The sequence below is a fragment of the Homalodisca vitripennis genome, chromosome X (assembly GCF_021130785.1).
Source record: "Homalodisca vitripennis isolate AUS2020 chromosome X, UT_GWSS_2.1, whole genome shotgun sequence".
NCBI classification, from domain to species: domain Eukaryota; kingdom Metazoa; phylum Arthropoda; class Insecta; order Hemiptera; family Cicadellidae; genus Homalodisca; species Homalodisca vitripennis.
Window position 1 is genome coordinate 56,184,823 of NC_060215.1, and position 25,653 is coordinate 56,210,475.

The 25,653-nt window shown below is 33.3% G+C and overlaps 1 protein-coding gene across 1 annotated transcript in view; it reads right to left on the reverse strand.

Moving 5' to 3' along the window:
• The window catches only part of LOC124369011 (lysine-specific demethylase 5A), a 101,087-nt gene that overhangs the window by 19,918 nt on the left and 55,516 nt on the right, over window positions 1-25,653 (reverse strand). The window contains exons 19-25 of the mRNA XM_046826637.1: window positions 23,906-24,050; window positions 21,786-21,962; window positions 21,140-21,280; window positions 16,962-17,118; window positions 16,394-16,632; window positions 6,161-6,367; window positions 4,469-4,577 (exon numbers count right to left, since the gene is read on the reverse strand). Of these exons, the coding sequence (XP_046682593.1) occupies window positions 4,469-4,577; window positions 6,161-6,367; window positions 16,394-16,632; window positions 16,962-17,118; window positions 21,140-21,280; window positions 21,786-21,962; window positions 23,906-24,050 (1,175 nt within the window). The remainder of the gene's footprint in view (window positions 1-4,468; window positions 4,578-6,160; window positions 6,368-16,393; window positions 16,633-16,961; window positions 17,119-21,139; window positions 21,281-21,785; window positions 21,963-23,905; window positions 24,051-25,653) is intronic.

The following is a 25,653-nucleotide window of genomic DNA, read 5'->3' on the forward strand; positions in this document are numbered from 1 at the left end:
AAATAAAATCAAAATTAGCGATCGCCTGTTTTCCACTGAGCAGCTAACATCCGCGCATAGAACCAGCAGACAAGATGGCGTTTACAAAAATAGACATAGAAATACGAACATAGATTTAAATATTATCATATATAAATTACCTTATTTTGTTACTATTTTGATCAATAGTTTTATAAACAAAGGACTACAAGAAAATATTCCACAATCAGTAATTTGCGATCTTTTTGTCCACGAAAAGACAGAGAAGATCGACGATACAATCAAAATAAATATTAAAAAAAACACTAATTACAGCTAAAATATCATTTGTTAAACTAAAGTAGTTTGTTACTTTGTTTATCTAGCTACATTTATTGTAATGATAGTACAAAAATGTTTTAGCGATCGATAATTTACTGATAACTGCTGATCAGTAGTCGTCAGCGAATAGACTTATTTTTGGATTCGAGATTCAGCGTCCCCATATTAGTAATTGTAATATTGTGAAATAGTGTTTTTTCAATCGTATTTAATCACTTCCGTTGGTATACTGATTGCAGCGCTACTGAGGCAGCAGAATGAAACGGAACTTACTTTCTGAACACACCTCGTAGACCTCTGCCAATGTAAGCAGGCACAGAGTTAGTGAAGATGAGGCTCACAAGGTTGGACTCTTCCAAGGGCTGTGGCCATGACGGTATGACTCTTTCCATTCTCAGGGCGTGCAGCCTCCTTGTTCCGCACATCACCTACCTCTTCAATATGATTCTTAGATCAAAAGTTTTTCCTGATTCCTTTAAAGCTGGATATGTGGTTCCTGCTCCCAAGTATAAAGATATTGTCAATGTAAAATCTTAGAAGCCAATGTCATCCCCTTGTCTTTGTCTAAGGTCTTCTAGGGAGTTGTGCTAGATTTTCTTGCTCCAGCATTCAACCATATCTTTACGGATGAGCAGCACGGATTCCGCTCAGGACAATCCACTACACCCACCCTACTTTCACTGCCGAATTAATTTTATCTGCCTTTGAAAGGGGAAGGTAAATGGCTGTTGTAAAATTTTAGACTACGTCAAAGCCACTTCATTTCATTTCTAAAGCCTTCGATAAGATCAGCCATCCTAATCTTCTAGCAAAAACTCTGAGGATATGGAGAGGTGCACAGTTATTGACTGAGCTTCTCTTGAGGGACGGAAAGTCTGAACTCTGAGTCCGGTTTGAGTATCTCTAAGGCATTCTTGGGTCTATCTTGTGTTCTCTACAGGGTCCATTTCTTTTCACTGTCTACATGAACGACCTGAGTCTTCAAGTGGCTCTTGATGCTGTGGTTAAGTGGACTGAAGCTAATGCAATGTCCCTTAACATCTCCAAATGCATGTCCTTACGTTTCACAGGACATCTGACACAGCTACTTCATTGACTCTGAACGTCTGAAGCGTTGCGTGACTATTCAGGATCTTGGGAGTGACCTTCAGTCATGACTTGTCTCCTGAGCCACATATCAATAGCTTGTGCAATAAGGCCAACAGATCAATTGGGTTCTAATTCTGACATGATCATTTTAACATCAGAACTCTGGTTCTGATTTACAACTCCCTCGTACGGCAACACCTGAAACATTGTAGTATAGTATGGGCACCTTATACTTCAGGACTCATTGTGAAAAGTAGGAGGCGATTCAGCGGAGATTCTGTAAACTTTTTGGTGTTAGACTTTGCTTTCTTTTTTTAGATGCTCCAATTGCTGAGATGCAACCAACCATGAGGCAGGTTGGGATTGGATTCTAAAAACTCATCATGAAGTAGCTGACCTTTGCTTCTTTACAGACTATTGAGCGGAAACATCAGAAGTCCTGAATTGTTCTTGCTAATCGAGCTGAGAGTTCCTTGCAGGACAAGATCCTGTAACCTTTATTTCTGGAGACATCATAGTACAAATTATCTATGCCATTCTCCTTTTCCGAGGATGTCATTATTTTTGTCATTGTCAGGTTTCATTTAGTATTATCTTTGTAAGTTTGGGTTTGTATTGTTATTCTTTATTATTCTCATCTCTTGTACAGCACTTATTGTTATATACTTGTTTTGAAATATATCATATTTATAGTCAACAATGTTTCAAACTTCTTACTGAATCTTTATATTAAGAACTTGTTAACTTTGTATAATTTAAACAAATTTTTAGTGATGAACTAATGACTTTAGATTGAAATCTATGTCAATTCTCTACGTACACTATTCAATTCAATTCAAATTCAATTCAAAACTTCTTTATTCATAAAACAGCACAGGTATTGTACATAGAATAGTGTCAAAATTATTGTGTCACATATTGTACAGAGTTATAGAATAATACAAAATATAGTGCCAGTTATCTAACATAAAAGTAGTCTTAATCTATGGTAATAATGTATTAACTGTAGATAACACATTTTTAAATTGTTAGTTAGCTTTTTATTTAGTTAATATTGTCTTATTTATTTATATGTTAAGTGTATCAAAATATCAAAGTTTTTTTTTTTTTTTTTTTTTCTAATGTAACTTTTTTTGTTGTTGTTTGCTAATGTAACTATATTAAATGTGACTAATTAAATTAAAGAAAGTTAAGCAAGTATTATACACGGCTCAAAAAACTCTTCCAGGCTATATAGGGCTCTTTTTATTAAATACTGCTTCAGAAGGACTTTAAATTTATTTAAATGTGGCTCTGATTGAATACTAGAAGGCAGATTATTATAAAATTTTGCACCCATGTATGAGGGTTTTTTGCAATAAAATTGCAAATTATGTTTTTCTAAGCACAACTTTTTTTTTGTTTCTTGTTGAATATTGATGATGGTGTCCTAGTTTTAAATGGTTATGAAAGGTTTCTTTTATGCTTAAGACAGTTTCAAAAACGTAAAGACTATACACAGTTAGTATTCCTAATGTAGAAAAATGCTGTTTAACTGAATTACTATGACCCAATCTTAAAATGATTCTTATGGCCTGTTTTTGAGTCTTTAAAATAGAGTCCATATTTTTATTTGTAGTCCCACCATAAAGGCTTATGCCAAATGAAATTATTGAATGTATGTATGCAAAATAAATTATTTACAATGTTTTTGAGCTGCATATCAAGGACAAGCTATGTATTGGCTGAGAAATAAAAATCTATTGTCTATTGATCCTGTTACCATATTAACCCTCTCCCAGGCAAACGCCTTGAAACGCCTCGGCAGGGCGCCTGGCGCTAAAGTCCAAACGCCTCCAATCACCTCGAACTGCTTTATCAACGCCATCTGCTTTGTACTGCTGTCATACGATTGTTTCGGGAACTAATACTGGAAATATCTATTGGCAGTGTCATTGTTGCCTTGTTTATTCATAGTTTTATGACTAGGGACACTATCTAGGATTAATAATTTGAAACGGTTCATTGATTACTTCATTGACGGTGATCTAGTTGTTTAGTAGTACAATTCTTTCTGACTTGTGCTGCTATCTTACATAATTTGATGAACTATTTGGGACTTTTTATAACCTCTCATTTACTGAAATCATTTTGTTAGTCGTTTTCGCAGTCAATTAAAACAAGATTTTTCATGTAAGTTTGACTTTTTGTTTGATTTTAATTTACCTCATAAGGTTGATATTTTTTTAAATAAATACAACGTTTATTATAGAGGATATAATCATCTTTGTAACGATGTACAATACATAATAGTTTTATTAAAATAAAGTTCTTAACTTAGTAAAAACGCGAATAAGTGTTCCCTCGCGGCAGAGCGCCCGATTTAATTCAGGCCAGTAGCGCCAAAAGCACGTCGCAGTAATTCGACCGGGAGAGGGTTAAAGTCAAAGGCTGCCTTGTTCCTGTATTGCATTGTTATAGGTTAGGTGGATTTGTTATTGTTTATTATTATTGTGCTTTTGTTATGTAAAGTTATATTGCTTCCATTGTATGTACCTGTGCAACTGCACGTTACCTAATTTATAGCTGATGAACATGATAACTCAGTTAACATTTTCTTTGCAGATAGTTAATACAACTTTGTTGCAAAACTAGCACACTAATGCAGGTCAGTTTATGACAAAACAAATTCTTGTGTTTCCAGAGTAATTTAAAAGTTGTTATTTTGACAGTATAGAATGAAAGCAAAGGTCTTTTTCGGCTCATAAATTTAGTTTGTTACAGTCCTTCCAGACACTTTATTAAGATAATTCTCAATAAAAATATAACAGATCCCTCCAAGAGCTACAACAAATATTAAAATCTGAATGAACCAAGTCTGCAACAATCTAAGATATTGAAAATAATGTGACTTAACAACAATAGAATACATTATTTACAATACTTTGACTCAGACCCAGCGTAACTGTCAACAACTTGAAACATATTATAGCTATATATATATATATATATATATATATATAGCTATACAAGAAAAGTGTATGAAAACAGACAATTTTATTTGTATTCAATTCCATTTAACATTTCACTAGTTACATACCTGTCGAGTAGGCATGTTCTGAATTACTGTAGGAATGTGAATCGGATCCAGTGCTTTCCTCCAGTGTGGGGGAACTAGGAGCTGAATCCTCTGACGGCGCTTCTTCCAACTAAAACAAAATTCGATCTATTAATAAAATCGCCCTTTAAAGGTAGAGCCGATAACAGAAAAGTTAGTTCAAAGCATGAAACAAATATGCAGAAAAAAAACTATCTGGTTTATTCATTCATTTGATAGTTCTTACCCCTTTGGGTTCAACCCCCTCCCCCCCAAATAATCTGAAAATATTATTGCTACAAAATATACTCCACAATTTTTAAAATTCTACAATTTCTGTAGCTAACAGTCATAGCAATCTAACTGTAAGCCAGAAGTGAGGCTAGCTCCACCTGGTTATGCTTTCGGTTACAATACACATCTCTTGTTTCTTCTATTCAACCGTGTTCAGAAAGTTCATTCCTTTAGATTCAGAAATTCTTTATTCACAAACAAATGCACAGTATGTACAATGAATGGAGTCACATAAAGAACATTATAGTTAATCTACTCTTAACTTATAAAATATACTATATTATGGTAACAATTTGTTGTTATATACATATATATAAAAAAAATAGCTGTTGTTATATACAATTGGCAAAATTGCAATTTTACAGTTTTCATGGTACAAACCTAGCTGTCTTGGAATCTTACCTCAAAGATCGTAAACAATTAGTTGAGATAAGAGGAAAGAGATCCAAGATTGTTGAAATAAATATTGGAGTCCCTCAAGGGTCGGTTTTGGGGCCATTACTATTCTTAATTTTAATAAATGACTTAAGTTTCAATCTGTTAAACTTTACCACAATTTATGCCGATGATATCTCTTTCCTTAATGTACATAAAAATATGGAACACTTAATTTGTTGTCTGAGGGCACTTTGTTGGAGGCAACCTCTTGGTTTGAAATCAATGGCCTTCAATTAAACAAAGATAAAACTCAAAAGTTACTTGTTTCTTTAAGATCTGTAAATATAAAAAATGATGTTAATAATCTAGTTACCTTGTTAGGAATAAATATTGATTCTAAACTTTCATGGAAATGTCACATTGATAGTGTTTGTAAAAGATTGTCTAGAGTAATATTTTTACTAGCTAATTTAAGGAATCATGTAACCAGTTATGTACAAATGGCCTACTACTCATTTTTTGAAAGTATTATAAGGTATGGTTTAGTGGTATGGGGGAATGGGATAGGCATAGAGAATTTTAATCCTGCAGAAAAAAGCAGTAAGAATATTAACTGGCTCTAAGCCATTAACTCATCGTAGACCACTTTTTGTAAAAACCAGTATTTAAACCATTGTTAATTTGTATATATTTGACGTTTTACTTTTAGTTAAGAAAGATTTTAACAAATACCTTTTAATGTATTATTATTATTATTAATCAACGTTTGGTAGATAATGTTGATATGGATCTACAACTAAATTATTATCTAATACTGGGGAGGTTGGGGGTTGGAAGAGGGCAGTTAATATGATATACATGTACAAATTATTCTTAGCTATAGTGTGACAAACAGTAAAAAGAGGAATGAGCATGTGTTAAGTCTTTTTTACTTTTTTTAGTTAGTTTTTAATACAATAACTATTTACACTTTTTGTTACGACTGTAAAATGGAATTTTGATCTGTTTAATAAATTGTCAAACCTTTGTGCTGTGAAGGCCACTAAGTGGAGATATTGCAGCAACACGTTTGTTCAGTTCCGGTTTGCACGCAGCTTTTTTCAGCTCACTGCTGATAATCTTCTCAGTCTTCTGCCGTGCTGCTGCTTCAGACGCTCGTAATGACAGAGCTGTGAGTCTAGCCATCGCTCCTTGCATTTCCGGCCATTCTAGCATTTTACGAGCCTTATCCTGTACAATAAAGTCATTACATTGATTAGGTAGTGGAAACAATGATGTTGCTTAAGACTTATTAGTTCTCAAGCCAGGATCTATTTACATATCAACTCCTAACTCCAGATGTTATTTATTAATTTCTCCTGTTACATTGAAATTATCTTCTGGCAGATGTAAAAATACATAAATTGTATATAACAAAAGGTTTTCAGTTTCTTTTTAATACAAGCAAATATTGTTCACTAAAATAACATTTGAGTTTACAGAATCATAAAAGTCAATAAATTTTGAAATATATAACAAATCTGCATCTTCAATCAATGTATATTTTGAAAACTCTAAATATTTTCCCAATAAGCTGTTATGTTAAGACTATTAACACCAATTCTCTGAAGTAACTTTGTTTTCAATTTTTTATCTCCAAGTTCCATGATAAATACAATATATTCATATAAACCGTTTGAAGAACAGACTGAACATTTTCATCAACATCTCTAATTAAACCACACACATGTGCTGTTCAGAAGTAACAGACATTTTCATATGGTGCGGCAATGGGCGGGACTAGCACCGCCATCTTGGTGTCAAGAGTGTTCCATGCACACTCTGTATGCAACCAGCCGTGGTAGATTGTGTATCGTACCTACCATACTTTGTATACAGTGGATTGTTGGAAAAGGTGTTGGTTTTAAGAAAAGAAAAAATGAAGTATAACAATGTTAATTTGAAGTGTATTCAGAGTATTATATCTGAAAAAGAATTTGACTGTTGTATAGTGGATTATAAATTCAATGATTTTAACTTTGTTTTAGTTCCATTATATAGATCTCCTAGTTCTAACATGGCTAACCTTTTAGAAAAACTAAGTTTTTTCCAAGTGTCATAGTTAAGAAATTTAAAAACATAATTGTTGTCGGAGATATTAATATAAATGTTTTAAATAGTAATAACCCTAAACAGTTGAATGATGTGTTATATTTGTACAAAATGAAGTATATAGTTAACTTTCCTACTTGAATCACATGCAACACTGAATCAGCTTTGGATAATGTTTTGACCAATTGTAATGATTCCTGTATAAAGGTAGAGTGTTTAAATACTCAAATATCTGACCATAACGGTTTGTTGGCGGTTGTGGATGTTTTTGACAGTTGCAGTAATACTGTAAATATTAATAAACAAGAAAATAAGATTGTGATTAAAGAAATTAGGGATTTGAAAGAGAGAAATTTGGCTTTGTTTGTTAAGTTGTTAGATAAAGAAACTTGGTTTAATGTATATAATGCTGATGTAAATTACAAATTTGATGTATTTAATGAAATTTGTATGTATTATTTCAATATTTTTTTTCCCAAAATAAAGAAATGTTTACGAAACAGTAACAAAAGTTAAATGACACAAGATCTAAAACTTAATAAATTGAGAATTATACAGTTAAGTAATTGTGCTACAGCTACTAATGATCATAATTTATTCAACCAAAAAAGATTTTAAACTAAAATTATAAGAAAAGTTTAATTGATAGAAAAAAAATAATTTCAAAATAAAATTAACAAATCCAACAAATTTTTGTAAAACAACTTGGAAAATTCTGAATTCTAAAATCAGTAACAGAAAGAAAACCTGTAACAATATTGAAATGTCAATTGGTGTTAGCCTTTTTGGCTGATCATAGGGCAATCAGTAGACTTTTTAATGAGTTTTTTTAAATAATTATGTTGACTTGTCAATCATTCCACAGTTGATAGCACTAACAAGAAAAATTGACAACGATACTCTGTCTTGCCTCAACAACTTTGTAAAGCTTACTTTTAATTTTAGGTCAGTAACAGAAAGAGAAATTTCAAAATTTTAAATTCAAAATAAATTCTCTACCGGATTGGATGAAATTCCTACAACAGAGATAAAATATGCCAGCAAACATCTCATTAAACCTTTGGTATACTTGGTAAATTCATGTTTTATCAGTGATATTTTCTCATTAATTCTTAAAATAGCGAAAGTAATTCCCTTATTTAAAAAGTGTGATTCAAAGGATACCTCCATCTTTAGACCGTTATCACCACCTTATCCAAAATGGATTATTATTTATTTATTCCAAAATTTCACAGAGTTTAGTTCATGAAATTGTGGTTGGTAAACTTGGTTACCACAAATTTTATGCCAGATTGGTTCCGAAAATTCTAACAGAAGACCACAAAAAACAGACTTGCTGCAGCACTGACATTTCTGGAAGCCTACGACAAAAGTGGAAACCAAATCATTTATCATATCGTAACGGGCGACAAGACTTAGGTAAAGAATATGAAATGTAAAACAAAAGGACAGTTGATGGAATAGAGAAACACACATTCGGCTAAGAAACTGCGGAAGTGTCTGCAATCGCTGCCAGCAAGAAAAATCATGACTGTGTTTTGGGATGCTCAGTGAGTGATTTTCATTGATTTTCTTGAGCGTGACCAAACTGTCAACTCAGAGAGGTATTGCTAAACACTCGGAAACTTAAGACGTGCGATACAAAAAAAGCATCGGTGAAAACTCAGTAAGAAAGTTTTGTTTCCCCACAACAATGCTCGTTCACACACATCCAATCGTACCCAAAAGCTCTTGGATGGTTATGGATGCGAAGTTTTCCATCATCCACTGTACAGCCCGCATTCCGCACCAAGCGACTACCGACAGTTTCCAATGATAAAACATGGCTCGCTAAACAACGATTTGACAATGACCCTGAAATGCATGCCGGTGTAAACCAGTGGTTGAACTCGCAGTTGGCAGGGTATTGAAAAGCTTGTACCACGTTATGATGAATGTCTTAAATTATATAACGATTATGTAAAATAATAGCCTGAGTTTACCTTCAAAATGTAAATAATAAATTATTTTTATTTTAATAATTTTTTTATTTGAAAACATCTGTTACTTTTTGGACAGCCTTCGTATTTGTATTCTAAAAAAATAGGTTTGTACTGGTACTAAATTACTAATAGTAGTTTTTATATTAACAGATACACTGTTTTTTTCTATGTTTTTAGGTTTAATTAGGTTTAAAAGAGCTTCTATGGCATTATTTAAATTCCCAAACAAAGCCTATAAGAAAAATGTTTGAGAATAAACAAGAAAAGTAATTTTCTGTAATGTATTCTATATGGGATTGGTAAAGTTTTACAATGAAGGATGTTTTGATACTTTGTAAAAAAAATCACTGCCTATTAGTAATCAAGAATTTATTGTTGCCAATTGCTTTGTATGCATTTTAACTTTAATACTGATATTTTAATTGTATCTAATGTACATTAAGTATTAAATTTGTTTTAATTTCCTGATAATTCAAGTTTTTAGGTTGATAGCCTGTACCTTGTGGGGTGTTTGATGGACCAAAAAGAATGGTTTTTTTTTGTGTTTGATGGACACAATAGATCAATTCCACACATTTCTTTAAGACAATACAATACAGTAAAATAGTACAAGACATTACAATAGATTCAATTTTCATTTATGAAACTTCAATGGCATAACTTTACGAAAAACAAATAAACTATTTGAAATAGTTGGACAATTCTCTTGAATATTTTTGGGATGGAAAATTTTATCTGGAAGGTAAATATTAAAACATCAAATATTATCATTAAACTATATACAAAAAAGGTTATGTTCCTTAAATCTGTTTTCTGTAATTTTTATTATTTAACTACCAGTTTCGGGGTTAAAACCCCATCATTAGCGTTGAAAAACTACATCAGTTCTTTGTACAAATTTTTCAAAATACAGTATAACACACACATATTAACAAGGTAATAAATAAACTAAATTAAAAATAATAGTTACTATAACATTAGGATACGCGCACACTAACTAGCTCACACCAACTTGTCTTTGAAGATGTTTTTTTTAACTTCTGCTTGTTCTGGTCTTTATTTTCTTAATCCTGTTGAACAATACATTTTCCAGTATGATTGAGTTTGTCTTTTAACACAGGAAATTCCTATTTGTGTTCTCATATCTCTCGTAAGTGTCAAGTTATTATTTTTATTGGTCAAATCTAATTTCTTCGCGAATTTATTTATAGTTGTGTATACCAATGTAATGTTTTGATCAACTTATTGCTGATTATGTCAAGATCAATTGCAAAATACAATTAGTGTCCTTGAAAAAAATGAACTCTCAAAAATCTGAGTTGTCTATATACATTAATAACAGAACACAAATTTAAACATTCTTACACTTCACCTCTCAGCCTACAACTGCCTCATCAGGCTTTCTAATAGATTTTGCACAACTAAAGGATAGGCAAGATAATTTGGAACATGCTGTTAAGGCCTTAACGACACAAATTCAAGATATACATACTAAAGTACCTCTAAACTCAGAAAAACCACAGCTTAAAAAAATTACAGCTCAAAGCCACAAAATAATCAAAAACGGTACTTTAAAAACCAAACTATACACCATCTAAAATGGGGAAGAAAAACTGTTTCAATGGTTTTGAAATGGCTAAACAAAATGAAATTCAACATGAACAGTGTTTAGCTGATCCAAACCTGGAGCAGATGACAATAAACCAACTGATGGGAGCTGGAGGACCAACCAAAAACGGAATACATCCTGTGTGACACAAGGCCCTGGCCAAATGACAGCTGACCAGCAGACGAGGACTGGGGAGGGGGGACTTTCAAACCCCGACAAAAAAACAGAAAAACTCAAGTAAGATTTTTACCACATAACCTGAACTAATAAGTACAAAACCTCTAGACACCCCAGTTCAAGAAGGTAAAAGAATTGTTGAGGATGTACAGGTACATCACCAGGATGACTACTCACTTCCATAACAGAAGGGCAATATTTTAGCCAAATATCCGAGATGAAAAGGTAACCTCAAACAAAAATACAATAGCAAGATATTTGTGAAATTTCTCCATCCTGCAAACAAGCAAGTAAAAGAGGGAAAATGCATGAGGACAGCTCAACTACAAATAAAAGTGACAAACATTTGACTGCTTTCCATCAAAACACTGACAGATAACAGAACAAAATCGAAATAATAAATCATCTTATAAAGATCTGAATTCCGACTTTACTGTCTTAACAGAACATGGAAACTGCTCTGAAAAGATAAAAAAACACTGATCTCATCCGTCTCACTGATAGCAGCGTATTGCTGAGAAACTCATATCAAAGGCGGAGTTACTATCTACAGAAATAATAAACTAAGGCATAAAACTGAAAATCTGGAAATAAAAAATGTTAGCATACCTCTCACTTGTAAGATTGCTGGAATAAAAATTAGTCTCAGTAATTTCAAGGTAATTTTTATATTAAGAATCTATCAAATACTCATATACTGTTTAGCCATCTCCGAACAAGCTCTAGACATTATTGACTCACTTCTAACAACTAACCCACATATTCTAATCATTGGAGACTTAAATATTGATGAATTAAAGGATTCATCTATAAGGAGTATGCTAAATGTAATGCTAGCATCTTTTAACAGAAAAAGAGTCAAACTGCCTCCTAGAAGAAGATATTCTGAGATGAAGAAGCCAGGGAATTCAAGAGGATATTCTTGGAGGCCAATAACCAGTATCTTTTAAGTGGTAAGGAGGAGGATGAATTAAAAGCAAACAAATACTTTAAAGAAAAATTATGACCTGAAGCTGAGAGAACTTTAATGCACGTCCAGTACCAATCATATATGACATCTGACAACAAAAGCAAGGTTATTAAGGACGTGATCAACTGTGAGCGGCAATCGTCAACATTCTGTGATAAAGTCCTTGACTGTAAATGGAGAAAGCATCATGTATTCCAAGATAATGGCACATCACTTTAATCAGTTCAACATCGCTGATAATACCTTGAAGTCTGCTGCTCATGTTTCAAATTTATCTATATCTGTGCCTTCTGCTTCTCAGAATAATAATGGCCAAATAAGTTTAAATAATCTATTAAAATAAGCCAAATAAGATAATTGACTCTTTAAAGCCAAGCCACCTGCAGGATTAGACAAGATTACTTATAGAATTGTTAAATGTTGCAAAGAGGAACTTCTTTTACTGCTTGAGTATGTAACCAATTTATCGCTTCTTCAGGGATCTTTTTCCCTCTAGTCTGAAAATCGATATCTTTGATTTCAACCTACTCAAAGATTATTGAAAGAATTGTTTTAATAAGGCTCTTTCGACATCTTGATATCAATGGTCTGCTTACTGAGAGTCAGCATGGGTTTGTGAGGGGCAGGTCGAGAGTGACAGGTTCGGAAGATCTGGTTGAAGAAATAATCAACAGTACTGAAGATGGCCAGGTGTAACAGGAATATTCTTAGATCTCAGCAAAGCTTTTGATTGCTTGAGCTATGATCTAATTCTGTCAAAGCTGTCTAAGAATTAATGGAACGACACTTCGATGGTTTGCCAGTTATCTTGAAGGCAGATCACAGATCGTGGAACTAACCTACTCAATCAAAGGTGAAACATACAAGACAAAATTCTACCCCACTATCTGTCTCTAGAGGTGTCCCTCAGGGGCAGTGTTATTCATATTGTTTATAAACGACTTACCATCCTATATCAACCCCTATACTAAATGCTTCATGCTGTACGCTGATGGTACTGTCATCTTATCAACACACAAATCTGTGAACAATCTTGAGATAAACTCTTTCACAACAATGAATATGACCCTTGACTACTGCAAAAACAATGACTTGGTCCTCAAAAATTAAGTAGCTGGTATACCTAATCTTAAAACCACTGACCACACCAAACATCTGGGAGTTATTGTGGATGTTGACCTCTCTTGGAAGAACCATGTTGACATCCTCTGTGAAAAAAACTCAGCAGTTCATTGTATGCTATGGGGAGAACTGTTGCTACTGGTACAGCAGAGACTGCAAGAGTTACTTACCACGCCCTTTTTGAGAGCCATATGACATATGGAACCATCTTATGGAGGGGAACCATAAGAAATGCCAACCTAGAAATGGCTAAGGGTGGTTTGAATTTTTTCAAACATTTTAAGTTTAAAATATGTTTATAAGTGATACACATTTATGACCATATTTTTTGCAGATTAAAAGCATGTTCTGGAAGTTCATATAATATTCTATCAGATCAAAGTAGGAGGTAGGGGATATGACTTTGTTCTTAAAATATAGCCATTTTTGCAAATCCCTTTATAGTAGAGTGGTATTCTTGGATTACTTTTTATATTACAAAGATAGTCTACAAAGGTTTAACCCTTTAAGTGGCGGTCATTTGTGGTCTCAGTGGCAGGCCGTTTTCGGGTAAATTGCCGTGATCGTTAAACTTATTTTTATAAAATATTATCTAAGTGATAACCTAGCAACATTATATATTTTTGTTTTCGTTATGAACTATAGAATAAGAATAATTATGATATTTGGTTCCTTATTTTTATTTTCAGATGAATATCATTGTAGGTGTGTAAAGATTTTCTTTTAGAAAAAATAATTTTTAAGTTCTACTGTCCGTCTGAAACTACTGGAGCTACAAAATAATGTCATATTTACAGAATATACACAATTTTATTCTAAACAAATTACTACCTATGCATTTTTTTCTATTTACAAGAACAAAAAAGTTAGAAGGGAAAAACTAAATCAATGTACAAACTGTTTTTTTTTGTTTGTTTTTTTTACTCCGAGTCACTAGGGCTTGTATTTTCCTCCCAGTAGTGTAGGGCCTATAATAGTGGCTTAGTTTGTCATAGCACAGTATATTTTGTAAATATAAAACAGGAATTGTCTTATCGCAAAATCCTCCCCATCCTCAGACAGAGGTCAAAGTCGAGCGGTCTAGTAGATAACGTGATTACAGAATCTCGCCGCCCATTCAGCTGGTGCGCCGCATTCTTGTACTTTCGTGTTTTACTGTGTGTGTAATAGATTAGTGATGGGTGACACTATGAGAATTTGGGATTTACCCAGGAGCGAAGAGGGGACCATTCATTTTTTACAAGATCGTGACTAGTTGCCTAAATCTAAAATATTCGTGGCGGTCGGCAGTTGCGGCTGAAGGCGGAAATCCACTACACTCACTCACTCATCCTTGATATTGCTGCATTCTGGGCGTCACAGGAAACCCATTAACAATTAATAATCGTTGTAAGTTTGTAATTGAAGAGTTGCTTTTTCGTTCTATAATGTTTTTTTCTATAAATTTATATGTTTGTGTTCCTCATACTGGTGTGGTTGGTATAATCCCAAAGTACCCCAACATTTTCCATGACGAACGAATAACCTAAACATTTACCGGTAACACAACGCGATAAACAATAATATACTGACAATAACAGTACGCAAAGTCGCCAAACAAAACAGTGACGAGACGAGTAGACAGCTGTTCTCTCGTCTGCCGCCAGGTCAAACGAAAACTGTTGGATTCATTTAGGCCAGCAAACATTAGTAACATGAATACACACTATACTATATGATATATATAGGAAATTTCATGGAGAATAGAATAGTTCAAACTAGGCCTAAAAATAATGGATGGTTGCGGAGCTTGCCACTTCGCGGCGGCGTGAATCATACGTCTCAGACGGCGCTTGCCACTTATAGGGTTAAGAATGAAAGTAATTAGACTGGTGGTAATTTTGTTTAACCCATTGCGGATCGTGAAAACGGCGCGCGCGCGCGGGCCTTAGAGTACGAATTAATCCGTATTACAACGCAGCACCCGCAGTGGTTGCACGCCTACCTGCCTGCTTAGCGCGCTCACTAATTAGGCCAGCGTATATAATTATACATGTTTTGTTTGTTTATGTTGTTATTTATGTTATATAAACATTATACAGATCATATTAGACAAGTATATTATACTAGAACAAATGTAAAAATACAGGTACATAACATTTTTACTAACGTTTTTTGCATGTTGTAGCTGCTTGATGTAGGACGGATCAAACGTTTTACACAATAAAAAAATGTTCTAATAAAACTGTCAATTCAAGAAACAACTAATCTAATATTTACAAAATATTGAGACTGTCTTTGTCTTAGTAGTGGATTTTGGTGTGATAGTCACGGAAACAATTATACGCGTGATAGAATCGTCTCCATCCTCAATAACACTATCGATATCACTTTCATCACTTCCACTTTCTAATAATAGTCTATCTAATTCAGATGATCGTAAATTATCACCCATTTTATTTACGTACACGCACACGAGGCAAAGGAAAATCGAACGCCACGACTGTACGACTCAGACAAACAATTTGTCGCAAATAAAAACGTTATTGACCGATAACGAGGGGAGTATTTGTGGACAGGTACCAGAGATAAGATAGGAAGCCAGTCCAGGAAAACGGACTATAAATAATCTCCGAGACTTATAACAGCGATATGCGTTCAAAACAAATGAGTCATCCGTACCACGTCATCCGCGTGAGGGTCACGTCATTGTGCTTTTGGTCCACGCCTCGCTCCGCGTCACCCTCACGTCGTTGATCCGCAATGGGTTAAGTCATACTTACGTTAAAAGCAACTATTAGAATTCAAAATTTGGAAATTGATTTTTTTTAAATTCAGAATCGGATTTGAGATTTGAAAAATTGTGGATTAGCCAATCACTACTATACTTAATTCACATCAAAACTAAAGCTGAATGTTTATAGACTACTTCAACACAAAAAACCTATCTTTACGTTCTTCAGTCCTTGTTTCATTCTTCATGTCACAAGTTAATAACCGACTAAAATCAAAAGCTACTAATAATACATGACAAAATCTAAGCACAAAATTATAAATGGCGTTTAGGTGTTACTGTGGAACTGATATTGTACCAGTAGGAGGATTAATGCAGATACCGGATTAATAAGTTATAATCGGTACCTTATTTTTAAAAAGCATGTATTCAAGCACATTGATGAACTTTAGCTTTTGAAGTAATAAATAAACAGGAAATAAACTGTTAATATGAAAACATTTTATCAGTAATTTTTATTATTTTACTAATTATAAGCCTTAATTTATATCAACTTTTTAAATAAGTAAAACAATATTTGTGTGGTTGTTACCTGCCAGCCCATGGCACGCTCGGTGAGACATTGTAAGGCCTCCCCTTCAGGTAATCTGACTGGCAAGGACTGTAGGGAGACCAGCAGAGTCAAGATGGTATCTAGTCGTGGCCGACGTGACCTCATACATATCGGACAGAGAAATTTGGTCTCATTCAGGTAAGTGATAGGCTTAGCCTTCTCCCCTATGGTTGTGTTGCATGTCCTGACGACACCCTTCATTAATGGCACACATGACACTGGAACAAACCATACAGGCAAGCTATAATCTTATTATCCTTACATACTCAGTTTGAAAAATAATTCTTCATCAAGAGCAGAATAACTATCACCAATACATAATGAATGTAAAGATATTTTTTGTGTGTGACTATTAGTCATTAGGAATGAATAAAAAAAAAAATAGCTTTAAGGAATTTTCATTTTTATTTTTTCACCTTAAATGAGCGTAATCTAAAAAAATACTAAATTTATATCGGTGTTCAAAGGGTTAAATCAACTAACTTAATTAAATTTGCTTATAAAGATAACAAAAAAATACTTGTGTGAGAAAGAAAGAATTACTTACCATGAAACCAATCCTTGCAGAGAGCACATTCATTCATATTTCCATTTAAAGGTTTTCGACAAATGCAGAATTTTGAATCTAGACTGTTTACTCTTTTTTTGAGTTCATTTTCCTCTCTCAGTAGTAACATCGCTTCTAATTCAGCTTTCTCTGCTCTCTGAAAAGGAAATTATACAGAAATGTTATCATATATAAATATGTGTTAAGATTTCAAGACAATATTGTCCAGTTTTATACTTCATTGCTCGAAACAAATACTAGATATGTGTAATGGAATTTAGTATTGAATCAAATACAAATTGAATTGTATGTCTTCAAATATAATTCTGAATAATTTCCTTACAAAAATAGTTATAGATTAATTAGTTTTATATTTTAGTATGGTAACATAACTAAAATATTTTATTTTATTTCTAGGTTTAATTTAATTTATTAATGATATCTAAATAATTTAGTAATCTGAAAAATGATTGAACTATACTGAATAAATAGTGATGTGTTGAAGCAAGAAAATAGTTCATAGAAACAGAAAAATTGTTTTTGAGATTTTCCCAAGATTTCTGGCTTTTTCTCCCGTCAAATCCTGATTGGTTGGCCAATCTGATAATAACAAAGAAATATAAAGAAAAAAGTATTAATTTTAGAAAATTGGGTAGTTTTTTACAATTTGCAAATTTGAGGAGACAAAATTAAAGTACGGGAGGCGCAAAGGCCCTTTTAGGACTAAGTGCAGGGGGACAAACTGTCCTTTTCCCTCAAGAAGGAGAAAAAAAACAATTTGCAAAAATTGTAATTTTACTGTATAGGTACAAAAAAAATTAATGCTGTAAAAACTCAGACATAATACTGAAATTTGGAAACAACACACTCAAATATTGGAACAAGTAACAAAACCAAAGAAAAATTTAAATATAAATTCAATATATTCCAACGTAGATAGATTATGAACAATATGTACAATATACGGAATGAAAGAGTATTCCATAACAGGGTGTCCAGTGATGACCTAATCTAAAATTCAAGTACATTTCAAGGTTTACAAGGCTCAAAATTATAAAATTCAAGGCTATAGTCGCGGTTTACTTTGGGCTATTTAGCGGTAACTAACAATTTTACAAGCCAAAATCAAGTCACGAAATAGTGTTTACTTTCCATGTAAAAATAAAGATTTTTCAAATATTTAAGGCCTAATAACAGCATTGTGATATTTTAAAATAACTGCTTAAAAGAATACATACCTTTATTTTAGACGATGCTCAAAAATAGTAGGCCCTCTGTTTAAATTATTAATATCCTTATACATTATTAACAACATTTTATAATTCGTTGTTGAAAAATCTACAGTAAATGAGGTTTTTTCATAACCTATAACTTATAATTGAACTCCCTTGTGTTCAAAAACTTTGAACTGTTAATCGTACCTACAAAATATGTTAATTTAATTATTTAAACAACACTACGCTTAATGTGGCATTTAATTTAGTTTAAAATGAATTTCAGTTTAATGTTACTATTTTAAAAAATAGTAAAATAACGTTGCAGGTCTATAACAAATTATGATAAAGTACCAAAGCCAATTAAAGTGCCAATTTAATGTTTATATTGTAACAGTTTGTTACAAATACATTTTAATATCCAAACAGGTAAATGATTTAGATTTTTTTATTTGAAGTCTGAAAACAAACCCTTAAAACACAGGATAGTAAAGAAACAGTTTTACTTTCAAGTTAAAGAAGTTTTACTTACACTTTCAACATCAAACCCAATAGGCCTACTATTCTAAACCAGTTGAGGGTTAGGTTAGTTTTAGGCGAATTAACATAAAAACAAAATAACTGTTAAAATAAATAAAAATATATTAATATTCATTTTGTAAAAAAGGATTAAACTCAAAAAGTCAAAAAACATGGGCTATTCAAATGTCGAACCCTTTTTACAATTTATTTTGTGTTAAAAAATAAATTTGTCACAGAAAAAGTTTTACTTTCTTTAGAAAACGCGTGAAAGTCATAAAACTCGAACATTTGAATTACTAAAGATGTCTTGCACAAGTTAATTTAAACAAATAAGAAGGCTATTGACAATAAGTTAAATGATAACAACCATTATAGTATAGCAAGGGTAAATAAACACCTAGATTACTAAAAAAGTGTTGTATTAATTATATATCTCAAATAAATTTAAAATAAATCCTATAGGCATTCAATTGTACACCATAATTGATCACATGATCACGTTTTTCGATGGGCATATTAATGTAAACAATTACCTTAAATTGAAACATTTAATATTCATCACTATGTTTCAAAGAATTGGGCAACCTCTTCAACAGGCGAGAGGGAGTGCCGATGGCCGAGCGGTCTAAGACGTTGGTGAGTCTGAGAGATAGAGCGCAGGTTCGAATCCTGTCTGTGACCGTTGCACTTTTTATCAGTACCATCGACCTTGTACTGTATCAACTCTCCCCCTTATTCTGTTTGATACGATCCTCGCACAGGCCAGTGGCCCATGAGGACGGGCATAATAAGGCATAAAAGGAGATCGGCTTCTCCTTTAAAAAAAAAATTATAAATACAATATATAGTCACATAGGTTATTTAGCCACTCTTGGGTTGACAACGGAAGAAAATTCTAATAAACATTTATTTCCAAAGGCAATAATAAAATTAGTTTTATAATACGTAAAATTGCATATAACTTACTTTACATTTGTTCGAAACTTGATGACAAATGTCCACAATAACTAACTACTAACCCACAACTGACCGGCACTGAAAACAAAATTACTTTAACATCAAGCATATATAAATACTATCTCTCGTCAAACCTACTACACTGACGCCATTATTGGCGACTGCAACGAGAACGAGTTACTTCCAAATTTCCTTTGTATTCTGTCGATTTCACATCGATGTGAACATAATCGAACTGTTGCTTCAATATCTTCATTCGCGTTAAGCACTGCGCCCACTGCGACCGGCCCGGCCCAGCCCAGCCCGGCCTAGATCGGCTCTTCGGGTGCCGTATGGGCCGAGTCTTTCCAGGCCGGGCCGGGCCGTTCGCACTGGGTGGGTGTCCATTTGGTCGTATGCATTTTGACAGAGTATAAAAGACCGGTCCGGACTGGGCTGGGCAGGTCGCAGTTGGCGGGTATCCCTTTTATTGCGTGTATTTCGACTTCACAAAAAAAGGCCGGGGTGGGCTGGGCTGTACCGGGCCGGCCGCAGTGGGCGGGTGTCCATTTGATTGCATGTATTTCTACTTCACAAAAAGGCCGGGCTGGGCAGGTCGCAGTTGGCGGGTATCCATTTTATTGCGTGTATTTCGACTTCACAAAAAGGCCGGGGTGGGCTGGGCAGGTTGCAGTTAGCGGGTATCCATTTTATTGCGTGTATTTCGACTTCACAAAAAGGCCGGGGTGGGCTAGGCTGTGTGCCGGGTCGGCCGCAGTGGGCGGGTGTCCATTTGATTGCATGTATTTCTACTTCACAAAAAGGCCGGGCTGGGCAGGTCGCAGTTGGCGGGTATCCATTTTATTGCGTGTATTTCGACTTCACAAAAAGGCCGGGGTGGGCTGGGCAGGTTGCAGTTGGCGGGTATCCATTTTATTGCGTGTATTTCGACTTCACAAAAAGGCCGGGGTGGGCTAGGCTGTGCCGGGTCGGCCGCAGTGGGCGGGTGTCCATTTGATTGCGTGTATTTCGACGAGTGTGTGTGTGTATTGAAATATACTGTGCACAGAAAATAACAAATTTCAATATTGGAATAAATTTCAATAATTTTGGAAGAAACATCCATAGAGAAAAACAGAAACATATTGGTAGAATTTGATACAGCAGCCAGACAACAAAATACGAATTGTCTCCCATCCTCACCTAATCATAATTACAGATCTATGAATCATTAGAATGGGGCTTTTATCTTCCCCATCAGTGAGTGATAAATCTGTCTAAATCAGTTTTGCACAGGTTTTTTTATCACATTTGATATTAGTCTTGCATCTTAATTTATTCAATTCACTGAAATAATCCAAAACTGTAGAATAATAAACGTTATATTGAACACAATAAAATTATAGATTGCTATATGTATTTGATTTAAAATTTTGGATATTTGTACACTCCTAAAAAATAGCAAACCAGCAAAAACTTATAAACAATAATTAAACTACACTTTACCTTAAAGGCAGCAACAACACTGGCAGGGTCAATACTGCCCTGAAGCTTAACTCCTGAAATACAGCAAGGTAGTGTCGAATCCTTGCCCTTCTTCTTTTGTCTCAGCATAGCTAATCCCAACTCTGGTCGTGGAATCAATGTCTAAACAAAAACAAACATTCACTGCTTTACTTTCAAATTTTCTTCAACGTTATCTAGGAAAAGTAAATGTTTTATCACAAAACAGATTAACTTGTGCTAATAGTACACATTAACTGTCCTCACAGTTAAGTTTAAAACCAGATTATATAAGAAACTACATTGTTTGTTACATAATAAATATATCTTAATTAATGGATAAGAGTACAACCTGATTTTTTTGTAACTATGAATCATATTACAAATCTTTAGACTAAACATAAATCGCATAAACGTTCAGGTAACCACTATTGGTGTTATGTTTTACTGTCGAATGAATATGAATCATTTTATGGATTAAAAGGAGTGAATAGTACTACAACTTGACCATTTTCATGGAATTTAAATGGAAGTAATTGCTTCCAGCCAATACGCTTGTGACAATAAAACCTATCTACCACACTGACCGCTGCTGGATAAAAATGTTTCTTGTTTCACATATTGGTTTTAAATTTCGGAGAAAACTTACCTCCATAAGAGTGTAAGGTGTGTTCTTCCTGAGGAAGACCCGAGATGCCCTTTCTCTCCAAACTACTGCTGAGTTAAGCATTTCCTCCAGTTTAGGTAACTGTTCAGTTCGAACAAGCTGTTGTTGGCCTCGGTTCACTAGATCCTCTACTACTTCCATGTAGGGAAAATGTCCTTCCTGTAAAACAACCTCTTATTTTTACAAGTTCACCATCTTAAAATAAAATAAAAGAGAACAGTCAATAAAAAAAGGTTTTTTATATTTTATATATACCAGGTGAGTTTTTTAAAGTGATCCAATAGCCAACTTTTAATTACACGACTTAGCACCACACTTTAAATTTGGAACTTACTCAATTTTAAGTTTCACTCAAGAATACACTTTCAAATTTTTTGAAGATGGCTGCCATTTTCCAGTATGGTGGCCAACTTTAAAATCTTTTATGGAACACCCTGTATTTTATGTTGTTTTTAGATTCTACTCATAAAAACAAGACATTTTTGCTTTTGAGAGTTTTTCAATGTCTCTAATGGTTCAGGAGCTACGTGGACTGGAAGTTTTCATCATGTAACTTTCATTACATCTATAGTAAAATGTCAGCCACACTTGGTCAAACATCTATTGGATGTTGTTGTATGTCAAACTTGTTTGTTATTTAAACTACCTGAACATGGTTCAAACTGAAAAACAATCTTTTAGACCTATTTCATCAGTCTTAGTCAACGATGATCTCTATAGTGTTATTGAAACTGTTATGTAGTTAGTCAATACGAGAAATTACCACAACTGATATACCTAATATGTTATTGACATGTGTTAGTCATACTCAATCAGAAACATATTCGTCTAACACTGTGTACCTGTATTGAACAACTATAAAACTAATTTTGCACAAATAATTTAAGAACATGATTTTTAATTCATACAATATTAGAGGGCTACTGGACAGGTAGATCAGATCAGTCATGTGAACTTCTCTTTCACAAATATGGAGTCACAACAATGTATATGTACGTGAGGAAAAGTACAGAACCGGTTATGGTTCAGAATCAGAATCAAACATCTTATATTGTGCTGTAACATATATACAAAAATAGTGTTAGGATATAAATTTTAAAAGTGCATTCTAATACACAATTCAAATGACACAAAGTACTTGTAAGTTAACAGTGACAATTGTCTTTTATATAGTGAGAAACTCACAAAAACATTTCCCTTTTTATGGCAATCCACTGAGTGTTTGATATTATTATTATTCATTTACGATCCACAAAGAGATTTCATACCATCACTATGGCATGAAAGAAAGGAGAACTACCTTGTTATCACTTGTGTGATATAAGTGCTTTAGTGAGAGGACCTTACCCTTTCTGAATCTAAATTTACAATAAACTTCACCCAGGATTGATATAGGAACAGCAGATTGTTCGTTTTAAAAAACAAAAGTAAAAGAGAATTGTAAATAAATGTTTTTTATCTTTTAATTTTGATGAGACTATGTAAATAATATAATTTGGCAAGTGTTTTAATGTATAATTAGCTTAAAATTGTCTTTATTTGTTGAGTTTAGTGCATTTAAAATAAATTATAAATTTACATGTTCTATTAAAAACACAGTAAAATCAGTAACAGATATAAAATAATAAGCCAGTACAAAATGCAAACAAAATCCATCCAGTGGTCCAAATATCTTTATGAAAGCAGTCATTATTACTTACACAGCTGAGTAAATAATAATGACTAAAATGATGGTAAACTATAAACTTTAAATGAACATTAAAAGAAAATTGAGGAGAGAATAACAAAGATATGGCAGGATATCGGACAGTCAGATCCGGACCATCATGTCTCCACAGCTTCCTCAACAGAAATACTGTGACAAATCTAGATATAAACACAGATCAGGTGAATCTGTCTTTCTGGCATCGCTAGATCTATCTTGTCATAAACTATAACTTGTTGTTTGATTTTTCCAATATTAACTTTGTGTCCAAATATTACTCAACATAACATGATTTTGAAAATTTGAAGTCTGGGTTTTTAATTTTAAATTGTACTGAATAACAGATTGCTATTCACATTCTATTCAGAATTTCAAAAATTGGTTCATATCTACTTACCACAGTGATTGCAGATTCAGCCTTTGAGATCCAGTCTTTGGCTTTCTTTAAAATTTCTTTGATGGCAGCTTTGCTTGGCAGGTGAGCATTTATACCATTGGCTTCTTCGAGTAAATCTTCCCACGTCTTTATCTCCTGCATTTCTCTGAAACAAAGAATAAAAAATTCATACCATACCAATATTACTTTAGCTGAATTTTCATAAGTATAAATGGAAACCGATGATGGGATATAGGACAAAAGGATAGGAAGGACTTTAGTTGGTTGACAATTCACTCTCAGTCATGGATTAAGTGCAAGAATTACTTGATCCTGACCAGCTCCTAGAACCCTTAGTGATCTATATTTACTTCATATAATTGCCCCACAGAATCTATGAACATAGGTTCCCCAGAGAACATACGATTTTTCTAAGCAGCCAGATATCACCTTATTGAGATGTGTATAAAAGTTAGAAACAGATCATACAATAATTTTAACCAAATAGGTGAAACTTTATACTAAATGCTCCTTGAGTAAATTAAGACTTAGGAGAGAGGCTTTATCAATCTCAAAAAGCCAACTGATCAAGACAAATGGACTAATAAAAAATGCATTTCCAGCTTTACAAATTTTTGTCTGAAGTATGAAATTGGGGAACAAAGACATAACCTTAACCCTAGCTCAAATTATGAAGACATTTTACCAGTGGCTGAAACAATTAAGAAAGAAGACTAAATCTGACTAGGTTAAAAATATTAAAAAAAATATATATATATATATATATATATACACATACATTTTCTATGGGTTTTGAGTTGTGTAAACATGAATAGCCTGAAAACCTATATAGCTGACCATTGACAAATAATTGACAGACTATAACTTTTAACAGTTAAAATCTAGAAGAAGAGCTATACATTGTGGTGAATTTATAGCTTAATTGTGAAACTCAGTAACTTTCAAAATTTATGTATACAATTTAATACAGCTAAGGTTCATAAAACCACTCTGACCCATTAGGAAACATAAATCATGATTTCACACAATGGATTTTTCAAAAGCTCTCTAACCTTCTCAAATAATTTCAAATAGTAAAAAAGGAACTTACGCCTCCTTAGAAGGTTTTTTTGAGGGGGGATTATAACTATTCCTTCTATTTACAATAACCAAGTAACTAATAAGGTGGTACTATAATAAAACATTCAGTACTCAACAACATGGCTTCCTTAAACAAGATCAATATCCACATCCCTCATAGACATAGTTGAGATTAGCATTAATCATTTATAGATAAAAGATTATAAAAAGGGTGTCTAACTGGAATACTCTTCGATTTGAAAAAGGCTTTTGACACCTTGTATCACTCTCTACTTCTACATAAAATGAACATTGGAATACAAGGCAATATTACTAATTGGTTTACAAGCTATCTTGATCTAAGAAGCCAAACTGTAAACAGAAATAATTGCACCACCTACATAAGACCATCTTAACTTCCAAATTTAAAAACTTGTAACTGAATCCTTATTTTCTTGAATCAATTTTCTTCATTCTCCTCACCAACCAACATAAATATGCCCATACAATACTTGCCCATAAATGTGGATGAAACTGCACTTCATGTTGCTGAAAACCCGTTAAAACATTTTGGATATACCTTTCATTCCTTACAGATGCTTAGTTTTTAATGTGAATGTTCTTTTATTTTACGTTTTGGCACTAATATAAATTAGGTAAATTAAATAACTCTAGTTTTCAATAATAAT